At 30.5% G+C, this 22,524-nt stretch overlaps 1 protein-coding gene across 4 annotated transcripts in view; it reads right to left on the bottom strand.

The window, feature by feature from the left end:
• LOC122855850 (homeobox protein prospero-like) overlaps positions 1–22,524 on the bottom strand; it is a 105,296-nt gene that overhangs the window by 37,681 nt on the left and 45,091 nt on the right. For 3 of the 4 annotated variants that reach the window (XM_044157504.1, XM_044157506.1, XM_044157505.1), the window contains exons 4-6: positions 4,765–8,548; positions 4,103–4,576; positions 2,207–2,361 (exon numbers count right to left, since the gene is read on the bottom strand). In XM_044157504.1, coding sequence (XP_044013439.1) covers positions 2,207–2,361; positions 4,103–4,576; positions 4,765–7,467 — 3,332 coding nt within the window. In that variant the 5' untranslated portion in view covers positions 7,468–8,548. Of the gene's footprint in view, positions 1–2,206; positions 2,367–4,102; positions 4,577–4,764; positions 8,549–22,524 lie in introns of all 4 variants that reach the window. The other variant, XM_044157507.1, reaches the window with a different exon arrangement.

The following is a 22,524-nucleotide window of genomic DNA, read 5'->3' as shown; positions in this document are numbered from 1 at the left end:
CAGGCCAAGTAGTAAACTCCACATGAGATGGATATTATTTACGTCAACAAATGTACGATTACGTGCCAAGATAGTGTGGTTAAATAAAATTTAAAAAAAACTCCATATACAAGTCGCAAAAGACGATACAAGGGTGAGGCATAAACACACAATTATATGAGTTAATAATAAAAAAAAAATAATAATAATAGAATTTTAAATTATCTTTAATATTTTCCATCAAACAATAGAAAATATTCAACTGGGAAAATTTTTATTTCACTACAGCTGATGAATGTTTATATTATTTTTTTAAAATTTTTTTATAAAGAAAGAGGTCATTCTCTTCCTCCCCTTCGAAAATTGCAATCAAAGAAAAATGTAAAAAAAAAAAATAAATAATTATATATTGTTTATTATCATTTTTATAAAAAAAAAAAAAAAAAAATAGTGATTTTTTATTGATAAGTATTACATGCAAGCGAAATGTAGTTTGGATTTGTCCTCGGGGCAGTTGTCGTGTTATTTAAATATCTCTGATGCGTGTATGCATACAAAGATATAGATATTTCTATTCTCGATTGATAAAGAATAAATAATAATAATAAATTCTTTATACGACATTAAATTCCATCCATCCGGGTGATATGATCTCAGTTAGTTGAGTCGCGTGTCCCGCCGTGGAATCTGATAACGATTCTCCCTCTCCTTCCCCCAATTTGAACACTTTTCTGTATCTCACATTTTCAGTATTAAAACCCCCGTGTTCTCATAACGACCCCAATCTAGCTCATGAAATCATCCAAGTGAATATATATATTAAAACATACACACATGTCTGTTAAAGTAAAGAGTAACACTCACTCAATACAAAGTTTGATAAAATAATTTTCACCCTCAAGATGTTAACCAATCATCCCCATACCATATAATACCGTGAGAAAGTTTTTTTTTTTTTTATTTTTTTTTGGCAGAAAAGGGGAGATACTTGCAAACTTGTGAAAATTCAAAATAAAAAAAAAAAACAATTATCATGAAAAAAGATTGATGATAAAAATAAAACTTGGTCTATTAAATTTTTTTTTTATAATTTATTATCATGATGAATTTATAAATTTATAATTTAAATAAAAATATTGATTGTAAAAGTTTATAATAAAATTAATTTTTTTAAAAATATATTTCACGATTTACCCGGTAAATAAATTTTTATTTTTTATTATAAGGGGAACATAATAATAATAAAGAAAAGTGAAAAGAAAAAAAAAAAATTGTATAGAAATAGATAGATAAATTAGTGACAATGTTCCATGCGGGATATAAGCATGGAATAATGTAGTGAGGCATTTCCGCATAGGAAGCCGTACATTAGGATATCAGATCAGGCACGCGTTTACAACTGACCACCTGAAAGTAACACATAAATGTTTTGTGTATACCCGTGTGGTAATATTATGATAAAAAAAAATAAGAATGCTGGTACCTTACGTGATAACTCAAAGGGGAATTTTATATTATTATTTTTTTTTTAAATAGCAATTTCCTATCTGCCCTTTCAAAGACACCCATTGATAAAAAAAAAAAAAAAAAAAAAAACAAATAAAAATCTTTTTAATTTACTTAAAAATAATTGTAGTAAAAAATTTACTGTTTTTTTTTTGTTTCGTTTGAATAAATTATGAAAAAAAAAAATAATAATTTATAGATAAGAAAAAAAATGAATGATTATGTAGAATGATAAAGAGTGCCCTTTTTATTTTCACTTCTTAATTTATCTACCATCTTTTTTTAATTTGTACTTAGACTAATTATAATCAGTATAATGTCCAGCGAGGATGATTCTTATGGGGTCACTTGAATAAGCCCAGCTACTGGTCAAGTTGACCTCGAGAATTTAACTTGACCATGGTACTTGTCTACAAGTTTGGTAACTTGTATAAAATATATGTTAAAAAGCTCGCGGTAATTAAGATACGGACACACCCAAGACCCTTGTGAAAACTATGACTCTTATAATGATGACAGAGAAAGGTGTGGTCGATCTTTACAATATAGACAACTTGTACAAATTTTGCATGTGAATATATTTGACGTACAAGAGCACAAATGTTATGTCTGTCTTTTGTATAAATTTATACGACTCGACTCTTACAACGAGTAGGTGTGGTTAAGATATTTTTTTTATAAATTTAATGTTGATTAAAAATAAAGCTCATAAAAAACTCACCTGAAGTTGGAGAACCATTTGACGAGTTGTGCTGTGTTGTTTTTGTTGAATTTAATATCTGGAAAGTACATCTTGAGGACAGCTGAGGACGGATACCTCACCCAGAAAAACATCAGCTTGGCTTTCCTCAAATGCATTGGTGTCAATGTTGACGAGTTCACTGTGGTTAAGTTTTATATAGACGTTATGTTTTGCTTATGTTTATGCTTAAATTATAATATATGTTGTATTTTGATTTTGTGTTTAATGAAAACATTGATGTTTATAAATAATAATTGTATTTTTTTCCTTGATTTTAAATTGGATTAGAAATCGTACAAGCTGAGGCATTGATATAGAGAATAAATAAAATAATTGAAGGGGAATCTCGACCTCAGATTGACCTACGATTGGCCGACTCCTAGCCAGAAGCCTTATCTACTTCTTAGTCGTAATGGGATATCCCGTTGTGGTTTCATTGAATTCTTAATTTTTATAAATTCACACCGTATGATATCTCAAGTATTTTATCTTTTAATTTTCTAAATTTTCACCTATTTTTTTCTAAATTAAATTACAAAAAAAAAAAATATAAAATTTATAAAATAAAGAAAAAGAAAAAATAATCAAAGTTAAATTTCAAAGTTAAAAAATTTTTCAGTACATTGAGCAATATTGCATATAGCCTTTTATGACAAAAGATAAAAAAAAAAAAAAAAAAAAAAATATGTACATATATTTGGGGTAAATATTGGGATAGTTGTGTCATTCATACGTGAAAGACATATATGCAGATGAGACAGTGTTGGTCATTTGTGCTTTCGACCTATCCTCTTTTTTATTTTTTATTTTCTCATATGGTTGAGGCATTGAGATGAGAACACGAACAAGGGAGATACGATATATGAGATGAGGGAGAAATAGCATTGATTTTACATCAAAGGGCGAACTAAAAAAGCGGCAAAGAACGTCGCGCATTGAACGAACGAATGACCACGATGCAGTTCCGTTGCAGCGTTATATATACGTCTATTACACACGACCTGACTCTCTAACTTTACCAATCGAGCGTACCGATCTCCCTAACCCTTGCCTACTCTTCTATCATCAGCCTTGTTTATTTATTCATTTTTTTTTTTTTTCTCCTTTTTTTTTATTCTAATGTTTAATTTATATTATTTTTTTTTTCATTTCTTAAACTCAACAGTCATTTTGTCTAGTGTATATTTTCATAATGAATTTTCCACTTTCATTTTTAATTTATGTAATATGTTTTTTTTTTTTAATTTTATTTTAAACATGATTAATTAATTTTTAATAATCAATAAATGCACTTGTTATTTTTATTAATTAACTTTTAACAAATGCAAATGTATAATTTGACTTTTTTTTCTAACTTTACTCAAGCTTGTTTCTCTTCAATTGCATTTGAAAAAATAGTAAAAATAAAGCAATGAAAAAAATAATAATAAAAATCAAACTTTGGTTTCTCCGTTTAACTACCCTTGCCAGATTATTGGCTGGCTAAGTTACGAGGGAAAAGCTCTTTTACTTTGTGAGTAGCCTGAATGTGAAATAAAGAACTTTTGCATATATAGTCAATTTTCTATGTGCCTTGTATAAACTTTTGTATAGTCGTATGTGTGTCCCTCCCTTTTACTATTTTAAACTTCGTCACAAACTAATCTAACATTCGTTGAAAACTAGTTTTCTCTAACTACAATATACCTCAGCTTGTCTCAAGTTTTTCATGAGCAAAAAATGATAATAGAAAAGAAAATTAAATACAATTGAAATAGACAAAAAAAAAGAAGAAGAAGAATTAAAAATAAAATAAAAAAAAAAAAAAAACTTGAAATATATATGAAAAAGTTAGACAGAATAATGTCTCATGATAAAAGCATTTGAAAAGGATATTGTAGGTTGAATTCCATCGTAGATAATATCACCAGAATTACAATCGCTCGCTCTGTCATTGCTGTCTATCCTGAGGTGTCCATAATCTGGACTTGCACCATGTTGAGCAGCAGCAAGAAGAGCAGGATGTAGCATTGCTGGTGGATGAGGTAGTGGTGGTGAATCACGGAGATCTACTCCACTGCCTGGTGGACTTGCAGGCAAATGATGTGGTCCAGGTGGTGGCACTTGGCCTGGATGACCACCGTGCGGATTAAAAAATGGTGAATAAGGTGAAAATACTTGACTCTCATGGAGACTTGGATTTGGTATTGCAACACTTGTTGGTAATGATACAGGCAACATTGGAGGTGGCGCATGATACGGTCTTTGTGGTGGTGGAGGTGGTGGACTTTCACTACCACCTTGTGATACACCTCCCTCTTGAGCTAATATCCTTGATACTGTACGTGGGGTTATTCTCGTATCAGTGACCTAATTAATTAAATATGTCATTAGCAATTTATCTCAATTTATCAATATTTTTTTAATTTATTGATTTATAAAATTTAAAATTAAATATGTCAATTATTTTTAATTATTAAAATTGATATTGTGTTATTTATTAATTTTTTTTAAAATTTATTATTTGAAAGAAAGTTAATTTAAAATATTTTTCTTACCTTATGACGTTTCTTTTTTGGTGTCATTACGAGGGAAAGAGCTTCATTTTGTTCAAGCTCTCTTGCGTCTCTTTCCTCATTTCTTAAATTACAATATTGATCTCTTTGTGCCTGTTCACGTTGCCTTTGTTCTTGTTGTTGTTGCTGCTGTTGTTGCTGTTGTTGTTGTTGCTGTTGTTGTTGTTGCTGCTGCTGTTGCTGTTGTTGAGCTTGCATTGATGCCATGCTGTACATTGGTGCTTTTGGCGCTTGAAAAAGGCCTACACTTGGTCTTGCATGTGGAGGTAATTGATTAATCTGGTTTAAATTATTTTCTGTTGGACCAGATAGTGGACCATGGGTACCACTCATAGCTCCGATTTGGGAAAACCCCGTGGATTGTTGAGATGGGGGGCCACCATTGAGGGGCCCCCGTTGCCCGTTTGGGCCACCGGGTTGTTGTGGTACTCCTCTATCTACAACTTTTGTTCTTGGTGATTTTCTTTCAAGTAATTGACTTGCAAGTAATAAATCTTTATTGAGCTGTTCGGCGGCGGCTTGTGTTGCCTCATATGGTTTATTTAAAAACCTTTTTTGTTGCATAAACCTTGCAACAATTGTATCAACTAAATTTCCAAGTGTTGAGGTAATTTCATTTTTTAATGTTTCAGCAAGTCCTTCAAGATCAGTACCAGTTATATGTGGTCCTGATGAATTTCCTGTATTTCCACTACCACGAAAAACATTAAGTCTTTCATGAAAATCTTTATGTTGATGAGGCGTACTAGATGATTGCATTTGTGGTGTTTGAGGCGTTGATGATCCTGTATTACTTTGATCTCTTGCCTGATTACTTGGTTGAGGTGATGTTTGTTGTCTCTGTTGATGCTCTCTTTGTTGTTGTTGTTGTTGTTGTTCTCTTTCACGATGTTGATGTTGTACTTGAGCTTGTTGTTGCCTCACTGCTGCCTCCTGGTGTTGTTTCATTCGTTCAAGGGCAGCATGTTGCTGTTCAAGGTAAAGTTTTTGTCCCATATGATACATTGCTGCTGCTGTTGCATGCGGATGATCTGGTGGTAATGATGCAATACCATTATATGCTGGTGGATGAGGTCTTGGTGGTCTTGGTGGTGGTTGTTGTTGTGGTGTATTTTGTGGACTTGCTGGTGATTCACCACTTTCATTAGTTTCTGGATCCATACGACTTGATAATTCATGATATTTTTGTTGCATTTGTGCTAATTGTTGATGCAATTGTTTCAATTGACTTTGTAAATTATCTTTTTCTTCTCTTTTTTGTTTTATCGTTGTTGGATCTTCTTCTTCTTCACTTTCTTCATCATCAACATCTAACATTGGATCATTAACACTATGATGAAGTACATGTTGAACTGTTTGTTGTTGTGGATGATAAAGTTTTCTTTTTTTACAACCATTAACAGGCTGTAATGCTGGACTACTTCTCATTGTACTAACAATATTTTCAACACGTGCACGTTTTATTTCAGTTGTTGGTGAATTTGTCTCTGTTTTTGGTAACATAGGACAGGGTGAATGACTTGCTGAACGACTTCTTCTTAAACTAATTGAATCAAGGGGTTCTTCTTTAACAGATACTGAACTTGGACGTGTTACCGTCGGGCTAGGTGGTAAACTTTGATCACAATCAGAACCATCAAGATTTGCACCAGGCTCCATGCCAGCTTCAGCAAATGCTTCTTCCATAGCACGAGCTGTTGATGCAACATCTTCACTACTGTCTTCAGCATCAACTGACATAACTCTATCACTATGATTCACGATAACGTTATTTCCATCTACACTTTCTTCCCCACCACTGTGCACTGTTCCACTAATTGATCGCGCACTATCACTATTTTGTTGGTGTAACTGTTGTTGTTGTTGTTGTTGTTGAGGACTGTGTTGTTGATGTTGTTGTTGTTGTGATTTGAGAATTTCCGTTGTATTATTATTGATATTATTGTTATTATTATTGTTGTTATTATTATTGTTAATATTATTATTATTATTATTGTGTAAATTATTGTTGTTGTTTGGTTGATCTTGTACAGCAAGGGCAGATAATTTTCTCCCTTGAAGTATATCACGCAACATGTGTTGTGTGAGTTCAGCAGCAGTGGCTGGATCGTCACAATTAACGACCCCGCCAGTCTGCAAATTTGTTGCTTGATCCATTCCAGCTCCTGTCATACCGTGACTACCTTCAGGAGGTGATCCACCAGCGTCGCTGGCCTGTTTGACCTGTCTTCCGAGAAGCTCGTTAAGCATCTTGGCGGGGCCAAAGCCCTGTGCCCCGAAGAAGCCAAATGCCGCGTGAGCGGAATGTTGTGTTGTTGGCCCCGTTGTTGCACCGAGGTGACCTTGCGTAGTGGCCGCCACTGTGCTTGCTACACCAGCCTGTTGAGACTGCTGTTGTGAATGTGATTGTAATTGTTGTTGTCCTTGTTGTGGACTTTGTTGTTGTGATGCTGTTTGATGACTAGAAGGTGGACCTGAACCACTAAATATCGCACCGTAAATACCACTTCCTAGAAAAGTCGGCCGGGAACTAAAGTTCGGTATACTCGAGTAGCTATTACGTGGCTCTCCGGCGTCCACGCGCTGTCTGGTGCGCTTCTGTTTCTTTAAGAGTTGCTGTTGCTTACTATCCGCAGTTGCTCCGTAGAGGGCGAAACAGTCGGTCTCCTCCTCCGATGACATCATCGGCCGTCTGGTTGGTCGGCCCCCCGAAGGCCTCCTCGACCCCTCCCCGCCAGGGCTCTTTCTCACCCCTCCCCTTTGCGCACGAATAGCTTGCCTTGTGGCTCCGTGCGCGAATACTACACCCTGTCACTATCCCTTCCACCTCGATCGTATCTCAAATGCTCCTTCTTCGAGCAGCAGACCAAGCAGTTGCTCTATTATTTATCTCTCTCTCTCTCTTCTCTTCTCTTCTCTTTTTTTCTCACAACGTATAACTTCCTCTTTTTTCTATACGTAATTTTGTTATGGCCAGAGTTTTTTGTCCTTTTTTTTTTATTCTGTATATATCTGTAGCAATTTAGTTTCTTCAGTATAAATTCTTATTTATGTTTTCAAGTTTTGTTGTTTACTTTTCGTGTCTTGGTTTGTTCACTACCGTTAACGACGATGATGACGAGGTCAACACTAGATGTAAGCTTACCTTTTTTTTTTTTTAACCCTTGTTTCTTATTCTCTTTCTATTCACTTATTTCGATCGTTTCTTTTTTTTTTTTTTACTTCTTCTTTGGCCGCCGCCGCCGAAACCACCGTCTTTCAAACACTAAACGACTTTTTTTCTTTTTTTTTTTTTTTTTAATCCCTGATCTCCTCACTTTTGGCTTCGTCTGCACTTTTATATTTTTTTTCAATTATTGTGCATCGACGACGACTCTGTACATTTACTATTGCTGTTTGTACAAAATTTTCCACCCTAATCTTAACACCAGTGGCTGTCGATGCTTGCTGCTGGTTATTGTGTGTCGATGTTTAGTTCTTGAGATGCGTTTATGATTAATCAAGGGAGTTGGATCGTTGTCAGGTCCCGTACCGTTGCCGTTACTACTTTCACTACCGATACAATTACTACCGGTTGTATTACCACTTTCAAGATGGCAACACGATATTAGTTTTATTTTTTGTATTATGCCAATTTGGGTGGCAGGATACGGAGCTCGCGTTGGCGGACTTTTCGTGCTCCCGCCTGGGAGCTGCATCCTTCGAACTCGCCAAAGGGCTAGTTGCCCCTCGCTCCCTCAGCTCGATTGTCGTTGTTTTTATCTATCTGTAACAATAAAAAATTATCACATCAATTAATTATCACATCAATCAATCACATAAATAAAATTTTTTATTTTTCAAATATTCTAAAACAAAAAAACGACAACATTTTATTAATTTCTATTATATTATCGTAACGTAAATGTTACAGTTCTTTGCCCTCTGAAGCTCTGACTACTAACATACTGTTATTTAATAAAATATTTAATTTAAAAAAAAAAAAAAAATTCATTACAAGACAATGTAAAGACAAAATAAAAATAAGAAATGACAAATTCATGATTTTTGTTCAATACAAAAATGTGTGATCGAACTTCATGGCCAAGTATCTAAAAATTGACCATAAGAAAATTATTGGTTCTCAATATTTAATTTAATAAGCAGCCTTTCATAATAAAAGTGATGAATTGGAACTAGCTGATCAATACTGGCACATGAGAAAGAATATAAGGAGAATAATAAAAATATATATTTTACACAAGACCTATACGATATATATAAATTCGATTGCATGACAAGTCACGACTACTTGCAATATTTTTAATACTATTTTTTTTTATTATCTTATTATTCATTGATGTAGTAGTTGTCATCGTTATTGTCAACTTTCTTTTGTCGATATATTTTCATCAGCTTCATGAAATTGAAAAACTCACATTGTCTATGTGCAATGCCCTTCATTCGCATCGACTTTTGTACGTACATTATAAATATATATACGACAAAACAACTCAAGACGCCGCTACTGTCTATATATGACTAGAGACTTTTGCAAAAGTCGTCATAAAAAATTCATAAACAACACCAACAACGACACTTTTAATAATCAATAAACACCACTCATCAAAAAGAAAAAAATATATATTATTTTCTTTGACCACAAGTATATAATAAACAATTTTAAATTTTTTAAAATAAATATTATAAAATATTTATCATGTTTCTATATGTTTGTTGATGTTTTTTATTTATTTTCATATATATATTTATTTTTTTTCAATGGAAAATAAGTCTATGCAAGTCGCAAAGTTGATATTATTTTATATATATATGAATTGCATGTGCGTGCGCCTCGAAGCAACAGCTGAGCATTTGAGCCGACACCTGCGGCAACACACAACATTTGTATATATATACCATTAATGCGCATATACATCCTAAGTAAAGCCAAGTATATGCGAATACATATAAGCGGTAGCATCAATACACTCATTGTCATTGGTCAAAAAAAAAAAAAAAAAAACTATGTTATCACTATTTGTTACAATATGATTACAATCTTTCTGAAAAATCGATTCGATTTTCATGCAATACATGTTAAGAATAATATAATTTTTTTTTTTTTTATTTTATGAAATAACAATGATAACGAAAGGTGAAAAAAAAAAAATTGTACGGTACGAATAAATATATAAAATAAAAAGAAAATTGAACACCGTGTGGTCGAGACATATGGTATGAGATAAGAACTTGAAGCCACTTAACCTGGGGAAGCTTCGAGGGGGGGCATATAGAAATAACCCTATGTCCTTCTTGTCGCCCCTCTTGAAAATTCTCTGATGCGTGGGACACACGTTAAGTTATAAAAAAAAAAAATAATAATAAAATATATATGTTGAATAAAAGAGGTATACCTCACCGGAAATGGCCTCGTCGAATTTTTTAGAAGCAGCGCGCGTGCGTTTACCAACCCTCTATATACTTTTTGAAATATGGAAAGAAAAAAAATTTCATATCCATGCTGTACATGTGTATATTCATTTTACATACAGTGATAAGTATGCCTGAGGGTAATTACGCACGAGACACCGATATCTATTCATACTCAGATCAAGTCTCTTCAAAATCATGTGGATAAATAGACGTGTTGGTGACTTTTCTGATAGTGAAAAATACTCGTCGATGAGAATCATTCATTTCAGTCAACTCTATAAAAGTCAGTGAATGTTTTTTTTTACAAATTTTTTTCCCTAAAGCTATATGTTCTTTTGTCGATCTATACAATTTTTTTATTTTTTCATTTTTATATTGAAGAGAATGAAATAAAAATTGTGAAAATTTAATAACTTTTTGTCATTATTTTGAATTTAAAGCTTTTTAATATTTTAAAAAATTATATTTTTTGATTATTTATAAATTTTTTTTTTTTACAAAGCCATTGATCTGTAGTTCCTGTTAATTTTTTCATATTTTATTTTGCTTCTTCCTCAATTTAAACAGGTGATTTTAATATTTATTTTTGAGTATAATTTGGTATTTTAATTTCTACTTGTTTTAATGCTTATTGAGTTTTTAAAATTATTTATTTTTATTTTTTAATAAACCATTAGTTAATTTAGAGAAATTCAGTATACACTGAGTGTTTGAATATTTGAAATTAAATTTATAAGAAATATTACAAGCATGTGTTAAAATAATAGCCAACAAAAATAACCAACCAACTTCAGTAAAACAATTTATTCGTATTATTATTTTACTCGAGTCACTTTCTGTAACGAATTCATGACTATAACATCCGGCAATCAACAATATTTCAGGTATATTATATTAGATAGTTTGTTGGGGGCCCCCCCATGACATGTGCATTGGAATTTTCAACCCCCTGTAGGTGTCATGTGGTGATTGTACAAGTTTGCTGGGGGTGTATGGGAACTCAGTTAAATTCAACGGCCCATGTCCATCGTGTCTTTAATTTTCTCCAGGACACAAAAATACAAAGAATTCCAAAATAAAATAATATGAAATAAATAACTTTGCATGTGCACATTCACTATATTATACCTTCTTTAATTTTATTTTTTTTTTAGTTATAAAATTATTGCAACATCCGTATATACATTTTTTTTTTTTGTTTTTTTTTTCAGCTGAAGCAAATAAAAATACTGAAGGGTTGCACTCAGGGATTTTGCAATTTTTTTTTTTTACGTTCATTATTATTATTTTCTTTGTAAACCACAAAATAATCGATTTTATTTTTTTTTTTTTTACTCTCTATATCACTATCACTTTTAGTTGTATTATGAATGCAGGGTATGTGACCTTTGTTTCCGGTTATACTGGAATTCATGCAACAAGTTGACAACTGCCTCAATTGATGCGTTATTAATCGTTTGTTAATCGCGTTAATTTACTCACACTGCAGACTGGCTTAATTAAATTGTCATTATTTATTTTTTTATAAATTATTATTGAACTAATTTGGTGAATGAAAAAATGATTGTAATTTTGCTTGTTTTGATGCGTTCAATGTTTAATTGTTTGCTCCATAAATATCAGCAAATTTAAAAATAAATTTACAATTAAATTATGGAAAAAACAATTTTATAATTTATATTAATGATTTATTTTTTTTGTTGAATAAACAGATGGTTTTAACAGTGAATTTTTAAAGTTTAAACTTGATAGTTTATAGCATCTTTGGGGCGATGGATATTTATATAATTTTTTTTTTGATATTAAACTGACAAATATCAAGGGGAAGATGATCACACGAATATTGGGCAAATGTGAATCTTTTCTAACGGTCGATTCAATGAATTGGGAAATTCCCAAGGTGTCTCAGGGGATCGCAAATCCTTCTCTTGAGAATTTTCCAAACTTGGCCCCCTCTTCTCGAATCAAATTTTTATATCTATATATTCTTGTGTTCCCATGACTTCTCACTGTGGGAAATATTAACGTATCTGATGATATTGAAAGCTGCAAGAAAAAAATAAAGAAGGAAAAAAAAAAAAAATTATTTAAACGCCCTTCGACTCGGAGTACTCTGAACGAAAAAAAAAAGAAGAAAAGGTACCAACGGTCCTTGGCCTCAAAGGCGTAGTCTTTCTTTTCATTTTTCAAATAAAAAATCATTTTATATGTTTAAAATTAAATATAAAAAAAAATTTCCATCAAATTTCATTCATCTAATTTAATTAATTATATTTATTTATTTTTCATTAAATTTAATATAAATGTTTTCTTTTTTTTTTTCAATTAAATATACAATTAATTAAAAATTTAAATAAAAAAATTTTTGCAATTTAAAAATAGCAAATTTAAGATATAAATTTTGTTGTTAAAAAAAATAAAAATATGTAATTGTTTATAGTTTAATATGTAAAAAGCATATTTAGTGTATATTTTGAAATTATTCCCTTGAATTCTACACCAATGCAAGATGAATCCAAGACCCCTTGGTGTTATTCAGGTGGCTTTTTTATTTATATTTTTTTTTCTTTCCACTGGTTGTTGGTTCCCTTCGATTTAAATGTCCCAGGTAGGCCCAACGAGACAGCTAGTATAGTAATTTTCTTGAGGGATATATACCTAAGGTGTATAACATGAAGAATCATATATACGAAGAAGGTGAGACGTTGAATTTCTTAAGCATAAAGTATGTGAGGCGCGTGCCAGCTGCATCGTCAAGGCGTAACCGACGTTTCGGCTTTTCAGTCATAAAAATAACAGGCGCCTTCAAACGCATTGTTGTGGCCAAAGAAAAAATATATAAAAAATCATTATACATATAATAATAAAAAAAAAAAAAAATAGTAAACGTCTTGGGGGCCCCCTTGGCAAACGTCTTAAAGAGACCTCTTGGCGTCTGCCATGCGTAACCAGTTGGCATGTGACTAGGTGGAGCTCAACGGTTTTTTAAAAAATTTTTTTCATTATAAATTTATAAAATATATATGCATCAATGAATTGCCGTTGGTTAATTGAAATTATATTTTTTTATTATCTCAATTTTATTTACTTAAAAAAAATTTATTTGGTCATTTTTAAATTTTTTATTTTCTCATTGTTTCTGATCAATTGATTCAAAATAATATTAAAAATTCAACAAATGGCCAAATTACCAGAAGAATTACATTCCTCTTTTTTCCCTAGACAATATTCATTTCGTACAAGTATAAAAATTCAACTTTTATTATTTTCAAATGAAGTAAATGGCTACTTTTTCTCCGACAATTGCTTCGAGATGAAAACTAACATATTGAAAACTATACACTAACGACCTTGTTATCGTCTCTAAAATATTATTTTTCAAAAAAAAATCTTCATGGAAAATTGCCAGTTTGTTATTTTAAAAAAAAAATTGTCTTGTTTTATTTTTCCTCATTTTCATTTTTAAAATTTCCCAGACGACTTGAATTACTTAATTAAATTCAATTGACAAAGTTTTTTTTCGTCATTAAACTTAATATAATAAAAAAACAAACTAATAATACATGAACAAGGATTTTTCAATTATTAATAATATTCAAAATAATGGCATCAATGATTTAATAAAATTATTTCAAAAAAAAAAATAAATCAAATCAAAAAATTTAAAAAATCTTGAAGATAATATATTTATAGAAATGAATTATGATGATTACTTGTCACGACTGACACTGCCTTGTGTTTTACAGCATATATATTTTTTAAATTTAAATAAAAAATGTCTACAATTTGTGTGTATATAAATGCGGTGGTGGTTCGATCGTTTGAGCCAATAAAATTCATTATTAAGTGTAATGGACTTGCGCGTCTTGTGTCCCCCCATCTCATAAAAAAGTGTACGTACATCCATTGAGGGGGGTTGAATGAATATTCAAAAAAACATAATAAAAATTGATTAAAAAAATAATATATATTATAAAAATATTAATTCGAGTCATTGATTATATGATTGCGAGGTGTTTTTTATTTTTTTTCATTTATTTATTTTATCTACTGTGTGCTCTTGCAAAATTGATCATCATGTAAGTACTTGGATGAATGATTTATAATACAGGATGAAGGCTGAGTCGACACTGTTATGTGTGTGTGTATGATGCATCTAGATATATATATAAATACTCACAAGCTAAATCAAATATGTACAGAGAATATATACTTGAGTTACAAACTGGTATGATAATGAGGAAGGTGACTTCCGACGATCTATATATGAGATCGAGAGTGTATATCGTCGGCTTGGATATGAGATATAAAAGAGAGGGAGAATCTAAATCAAGAGAGGGTCCCAAGAAGCGGACACTCCAATCTCGGCTTACTACTAACATTTTTAAGTACAAAAATATATTTTATTAATATGCTTAATTATAAAATACATGCTAAAAAATTATGTGTTAATTATTTTATTCAAGCCAATGGCATTTCTTGTCATTTAAATTTTTAAAATCAATGTTTTTTTATTTTTCAATAAATGATATATTTATGCAAGTTTAATGAATACTTGTTGACGCAAATTATGATCATCTCTTGTCCAAGAAGCGGACACTCCAATCTCGAAACTTTGAACTGTCGCCCTCCTTACAACTTCCGCGCTAACACAAATTGGAACAAACGATATACACAACAAGGGGAAATATTAAATCCCCTCACTTCTTTTTCCCTGTTTATGACTCTACGACTTATCGACGTCCGACTTTTTTACGTCTACATCAGAGAATTTATATTTAAACCAAGATGAAACGGACGAATTCATTTATATATTCGTTTCAATTGATAAAAGATTTTTTTTTCTATTATACTTTTATGGTCAAAAAAAAAGTAATTTCATCTATTTTTTAATTTTATTAACATCAGGCGCCATATGTTGATATATTTTTTAAAAAATATTTAACATTTAAGAGTCATAAATTCATCAAGCAGAGAAAAAGAATATGCAAGAAGAAAAAAAAAAATACATAAATAACGAGTGAAAGAGAAAAATAATGCATCCCAGGATTATGAATCTCAATGTTTACATTTTTAAATATGTAAGTGGCGTAGTTGTAATAGTATTAAGCTTGAGTATAATAACAATGACAATTTGCATGAGAAAAATATGAAAAAATAAAAATAAAAAAATAGTATATATTGCTTAATATTGTGACGTATCCACGGGCCAGTTCCCAAGTATCGTTGAGCCTCGACGTGTGGTTAATCTAATTGAGTCAATTTGGGTTAACTTTAAGTCGTCTAAACAGGCTCGTTTGTTTGACCCATGATGCATATGGGTAACTCAACATGTATCCGGTTATATGTACATTATTTTTCCTTCCTATATTTTATAAATTATTTTATAAAAAAAGAAAAAAAATACTTTAATAATTAAAGATTTATTTTTTTCAAACATTTTTTTTCTTCGAAAGATTTAGTTAATTTTCTTTTTAACATATGCATGTGTGTATTGTTTTATTTGAACAAAAAAAATATAACCATTGGGATGTAAAAGTAGAAAAAAGAAAAAAAAAAAATCCTCAATGAAAATACGAAATTTTCTTGAATATAAAGAAATAAAAAAATTAAGAGACAAGGTTCCCTTGGTTATATGATTTCTGTTGCATACAGTCAACATCATCATCATCATCACATAGTCTGGATGATATAGTCATTGGTAGTTTATATGTGTGTGCTTGCAATGCGGGACAAGCAAGTATTTGCCCAATGCACACATTAAACTCGACTCCCCAGCTGACGTTGATTGAAGAAATAAGGGAAACGACGAGCACTCTCAAGTGGCCCACCCTCAGTAGCTATGAGGCAACTATATATTCACCCACCTTGTTTCTTTTTTTTTTTTTTTATGCTTCTTCTATACCACAACTACCAATAAAGGTCTATTTTTTTTTTTTACTCTAACCTCGGTATATATTTTATCTAGCTAATGGTTACCTGAATTTTCTCATCTCCGCAAAGAAGCCATATCAATTTTTTACTTTAATTTTTTTTTCATTTCACCGCAAGGTCAATGTCTCATTTATAAATATATCCATTTTTTTTTTCATTAATATATACACGTGGTTATTTATAATTCTACGGAAGTACGGAAGTAAAAAAAAAAAAAAGAGATTTAAAATAAAAAAAAAAGCTAAAGCAATTGAAAATATATTATACATTTAGGTGAGTATGTAAAACAAAAGAAGCAAAAAAAAATATGGAAAAAAAATGAAGATAAAAAAAATATATATTTGTATACAGGTATAGGAAGAGAACTCTCAGATCCGGAACTTGATGACAAAGCTACGGAAGGCGATACAGACGAGTGGCCCTGTGGCACGATCGCCCAACTGTTGACGCTAATATTGCTGCTTGTCTACGACGATGTGGTGGACGACACTTTCCCTGGCTCATTTGTATACATGTAATAAATTTTTATAGGTATATATTGAAGGGGTGTAAATATTCGTGTGGTTAGTGGAGCTCGTTTCCTCTTGAAGTGTTGGAAACACGGGGAAATGGAAAAATAAAAAGAGCGAGACTATATTTCGCGGAGTTGATGATAATTATTATTATGTCCGGCAATGTAAGAATGTTTACATAAAAATAAAAAATTATTACTTCCGAATAATCAACATAAAGGTATTAAATAAAATTTATATATTTATGCGAATGATGTGTATGAAAGGGTTGATAATCGTCACGCAATGTAAAGACCCTTTCAATATTTTGTAATATAATTTTGTGATTTTATGATGAATGAAGAATATTATATCAATAACAAGCATGTAATTCTTATTTACATAATTTAAAGTAAAGTTATAAAATTGGTTTTTTAATTTATAAATTAAAGGTTAATGAGATTTTTTTCTTTGTAGATTTATTTGAATTTATATAAGATTATTTTTTGAGGCGTGATGTTAAGGGGCTATGTCTCAGCATCCTTAAATACTTTCATACCAGTGCGTCTCATTAAATATCTCGGAAATATTAAAATTATGTCAAGACATGAATTTAAAAAATAAAAAACATTTTTGTAATTAAAATAATAAGAATGAAAAATTTGATAATTATTTTTTATATTTTTGGGATAAGAATTATAAAAAGTGTAAAAATAAATTTCCCATGAATTGATAAATATATTTTCAAGTTGAAATAATAATTTTATAATAAAAAAAAAATTTTATTATCATCTTGAAGTAATTTTTTTTTGTCTTGGTAATTATTTAAAATTCATGTAGATTTAAAAAATGAAAATATTTATTATTTAATTATTTAATTTAGTAATTATTATATGTATAATGTGAAAAAAATTTGTGAAATTAAATTTAATTATTTTAAATTGTGTAAAAAAAATTTTCCAAATGGAAAAAAATTCATCTCAGCTTTATGAGTTGGTGTGAATAGCATTTTTTTTTTTTTTTTTTTGCAAGTTTTGTATTAATAAAGGCATGATGATGATGTTTTGACAAGAAGTGCGCGGTAATGTGTATACAGATCATTTATTGGCGTAAGTAGCATGTGTATGCGTATAAAACATATCCGGGGGTCGGCAATGTTCTCAGGACTATCATTGCCACCCGACCGGAAGACTCACTTAGACCCGTCTTGAGTTACTCTTCCAGAGGGGGTTATAACTTGAAAAAAAAATAAATAAATATATATGTTCTTCGTTTCTTATTCTTGAAAAATTAAATAACATCTATCAATTATATTTGACTAGACTTTAATTTTATAAATCTATTATGCCATCAAATAAAATTAAATCAAAGTATCATTATTCAAAATAAAATCACTGATTATCTTAACAACTGTGAATTGCAATTTTTCAATTTAATTCTTTAATTTTTTTTTTTTTTTATGTTAGCCAACTTTTTTAATAATACATTGTTTTTTTTTTTTTTATGTCTACTTGTCGCGACGAATGGGCATGTCCTTTGGCCCGAAAAGATGAAATACAATAAACAGTCAGCTTTGAGACATAACTGCTTGAAAAGAATACACAATTTTTTTTTTTTTTTTTTTACGTCAATTTGACACATACAGGCGTGAAGTTTTTCAATATTCAAAACCATAAAATAATTTTTATAACGATACTCTTTCCAAGCCAAGTAAAAAATTTGTTATAAAAAAAAAAAAAAAAAATTATTTTTATTAACTTTACAAACTCTGCAAGTTTTTTAAAAAAAAAATTATAAATTTTACAGTATATTATTGACAAAATATTGATAAAAATTATTTAAAAAAAAATTTTTTTTAATCAATAATATAGCATTATAATAATTATAATTAATAATCAATTAAATTATGATTTCCTGTGTCAAATTATCACCGGAAATCGCACATACACCGCTCCTATTTTTTTCTTTATAAATTATTTTTCCTGAATGATTTATTTATTTATTTTTTGATTGTGTACAAGCCCATCGTCATTTTCACATCCTGAATTGAGCAGTCTCTAGTAGTAGATGGTTATTCTGCAAAGTAAATGAGTGGCCAATAACACGCGTGATTTTAACAAAACAACGGACGTCCGGACAACAAACAGTCGCACAGGTATATCGTTCCGTGTGTCTCCCTCCTCCGACTGATACTTTGGCACGACACTGATCCCACTTTCATTCTCTTTGTCGTATATAGATTATATGTTTATTTAATTTTTTTTTCATATAAATATATTGGCACTGGCACCTTTTCATTGGTGCGTCTTTCTCTCCGTTTGCCCCGCAGTCGATTCAATCTCCGTGAGCATTTTTTTTAGAGAGAATTTTTTTTATAGGTGTTTCCTTTGGAAAAGTGGATGCTTCCACTAAGGATACTTGGTCCACTGGACATGAATTTCCGGTATAAAATTATAATATACCATACAGTAGTTGGCTCGTGTAAATCTCACTTGTGCCACTTTCATTGAAAAGTCCCATTGTCACTCACTCCTTGTAGACTCGTTTTACTTTGCTGCAAGGCGAGAAATATGTCTATTACACTCGGGCTATATTTTTTTTTACAATAGAAATTTAAAAGTGTATATTTTGTCGTCTACATCTTGTATACATGATTTTTTTTTTTTTTCATTTATTTTTTTTTTCTATTAAAGAGGTAAGTAATGCAGAAGTTACGTATACACATCGTTGATTTTTTTAAGTAGCACTTTTTATACACAATGATGAAGTAAGTATATTTTTTTTTTTTCAGTGAGTTTTACATGAATATTCTATAAGTAAGCTTAAAAATGTAAAATAAAATTCAAAAAGTAGAACTCAATATTAAAAGGAAAAATGGAATCAACTAGTTCAATTTGCTGACTCTGATTTTTTTTTTATCTTCTTTTGATTATCCCACGATCTTGAAATTAAAATTTTTCTTTTTTTCATCTTGCTATTCGCGACATTAATTATTTTCAAGATATTTTATTTTTCTTTGAATTTATTTGAATGATTTTTTTATAGCAAAAAAGGATTATTATATTGAAAATTTATTATTTATTTTTTTTATAATTTTTAAATCTTCAAGTTAAAACATGATGAGTAGAGTATAGAATTAAAAAAAAAGAAGAAATTATCTTTGAGCTCTTGAAAATGCACTTTGACGATGATGTAAAGAGGATGAACCTTCGTGCATCATCTTGCTTGGTAAAAGTGGCGTAAGAATAAAGTTTGCTACCCTTATCGCTGCATGCTTATTTTGCCACAGTAAAAAAAATAAAAAAAATAAAATATTCACAGAAAGCTCCCTAACCAGTTCAACACGATATTTTATTTCTCTCTAAATAAACTGACTAACAAGATGTACAAAAAAAAAATCAACAAAAACGCAAGATAAAAATCCCACAAGAAAAAATTCTCAAAGTAAAAAGCAAATACCTTATTACAAACTACAAAAATTGTTAGTCAAAATAAAAAAAAAAATCCCCAATAGAAAACATTAAAAGTTTTTTACTTCGAACACTTAACATCCCTCGAAAAATATGAATTGTTGGCCCAACGACTTTGCCTAAAATCTTTAAATACAATTTCTCAAGTTGACGAAAATAATAAAAAAACAGAAAGTAGAGAAAAAAAATACCAAAAATAAAAAAAAGAAATTTTTTTAGAGCGAAAGGAAATGTTGCTTCAAATGTTGAGGCTTTTAAAACACATTTTCGAATAGCAGACGTGAGTGAACTTACAAGTCGATGTAAGAGTACTGTCTGGAAAGAGACGATATACATAAATATACTAAGAGGGGTTTGCAAAAAAAAAAAAAAAGAGGGAAGAAAATAAAAAAATATACTGGTTTTTTGTGTGTGTATTGAGCGGCCGAGTTTTTGGAATCTTTATAACCACCCTATGGACTCCCCTCGAGCGTCGTCGCGGAGCAGAATTACTTGAGAATGCCCTCGAGTTTGATATACGAATATATATATATTGTTAGAGGGTGCGTGCATTGTATGTTGCCCATCTTATATGCACCACCCACCCTAAAGCATCGTATATATTTTTCCCTTTTCTCCATTGAGTTTCTCCTTATACTTGCATTCTTTGTTCTACCATAGATCATCTCCCTTTTTTTTTTTTTCTGTTTTTTTTTCTTTCCTCATCATCATCTTTTCTTTTCCTCTTTCCCCCTTTTTTTTTTTCTCATCCTATGTATATTTATATCCTTTACTGTACTACTCAACACACATTCAACTTTTTTTTTCTTTTTTTGCTCACTCGGATTTGGCACCCCTTCATGTGTATTCTGCTTCGAGCAATGCACCATCGTGGATCCATCGGGACATCTTCTTCTTCTTCCTTTTTATTATACCCTTTTTTTTTCATAACAAATCTTTTTTATGTATAAAAATATTTTAAGCAATCTCCACTTTGATATAAAAAGATATCAAAAAACAAAGAAATAATTATTTTTCTTTCACCTGTTTTTTTTTATTTTTATTATACACATTTTCGTGGTTGGATTTTTTTTATTTTAGGGTTTTTCTTATCTCACTGTTGCACTTGAAATATAAGAAAATAAAAATATTTAAAAATGAGGAAATTGTACTCAGGCGATCAATAAAACAACCCCCTCATTGGTAAGAACAAGTGTGCATATTAAATTCAAAACAATGTGGTTGAGAAAAAATAATTTTCAACAGTCTTTCTCTACTTTTTCTCTCTCAAGTTTTTGAATTAAAATAAGGCAAAAAAAAAAAAGAGACGATTATCTTTAGTTTAAGATAAAAAAATTCGAAAGATGTTGAAATTAAAAATAAATAATAAAAAAAAAAGCGATTACTTGGATTTTTATTTATACGAAGCGTTTTCACTAAAAATGGAATCTTTGTTTTAAGGAAGAAAAAAGAGAAAACAATTAAAAAACAACGAACAAGAAAAGAAGTTAAAAAAAAAAAAAAAATTAAAATCGTGTGTTGAGATCCTGTCGATGCTGCTCGATATTTGTCTGATGATAAAAGTGGGGAGGTTGTTAAGGGGTGAGTGCAACTTGTAATCGTCAAAAATAGACTTCCTAGAGAGAAAGAGAGAGCAAGTGAAGGAAAATATACCATTCATACACGAGAAATAAAATTGAAAAAAAATAATAATATGTATAACGAGGAACTTGTGGTTTATAGGAAACTCAACGAGAGAGAATTGTAATACGTCTCGGGCCGTCGTCGTCGTCTCCGTCGTCATCGTCGTGGAGATTACGTTCATCGTTCACGTTGTGTCCCGCGGGGCTGCAATATCTTGCATCACTCCTCACCCTCATTTTAACTTTCCCCTTACCACCCCAGTTCACTTCAACCTACTATTTTTTTTTCTACCTTCTTTTCTCCTCAATATTATTCTCTTTCTTACTTTAATATATATATTTTTTTTTCTTCCTCTTGCGCTCATCATAGCCCCGAGTTTTTTTCCTCTTCATATAGTCCAACAAACCCCTCAAGCTCTGCAGATTTTTCCCCCTTACCCCACTGTATATTTCCACTCGGTAGCTAAAGCCGTGAAAGAATTAAGGAGTAACGGAGACGTGGTGCTCGAGGAAGCGGCAAAAAATGAGTGAAAAAAAAAGGAAAAAATTAATATACGGATTGAAAAGATGTAAAATATTTCCTCAATGAGGTATGAGTGAATAAGAAAAAATATTTTTAGTAAAAAAAAACTGCATCGAGTCATATCGAAGCACTGAAATTTTATGAAACCCTTTGGGTCTTAAGAAATCAATTAAACAAAGAGGGTTGATTTTCTCATTTTTTTTTTTTTCATCTCATTTATTGAATCCATCTTTTGCAAATATATTATACATACATTTCTCTTCTCACATGCATAAATAAGTATCTAC

Source organism: Aphidius gifuensis, linkage group LG4 (assembly GCF_014905175.1).
Source record: "Aphidius gifuensis isolate YNYX2018 linkage group LG4, ASM1490517v1, whole genome shotgun sequence".
NCBI classification, from domain to species: Eukaryota; Metazoa; Arthropoda; class Insecta; order Hymenoptera; family Braconidae; genus Aphidius; species Aphidius gifuensis.
Note: the sequence above shows the minus strand (reverse complement) of the source record. Positions and strands in the feature narration are given on the sequence as shown.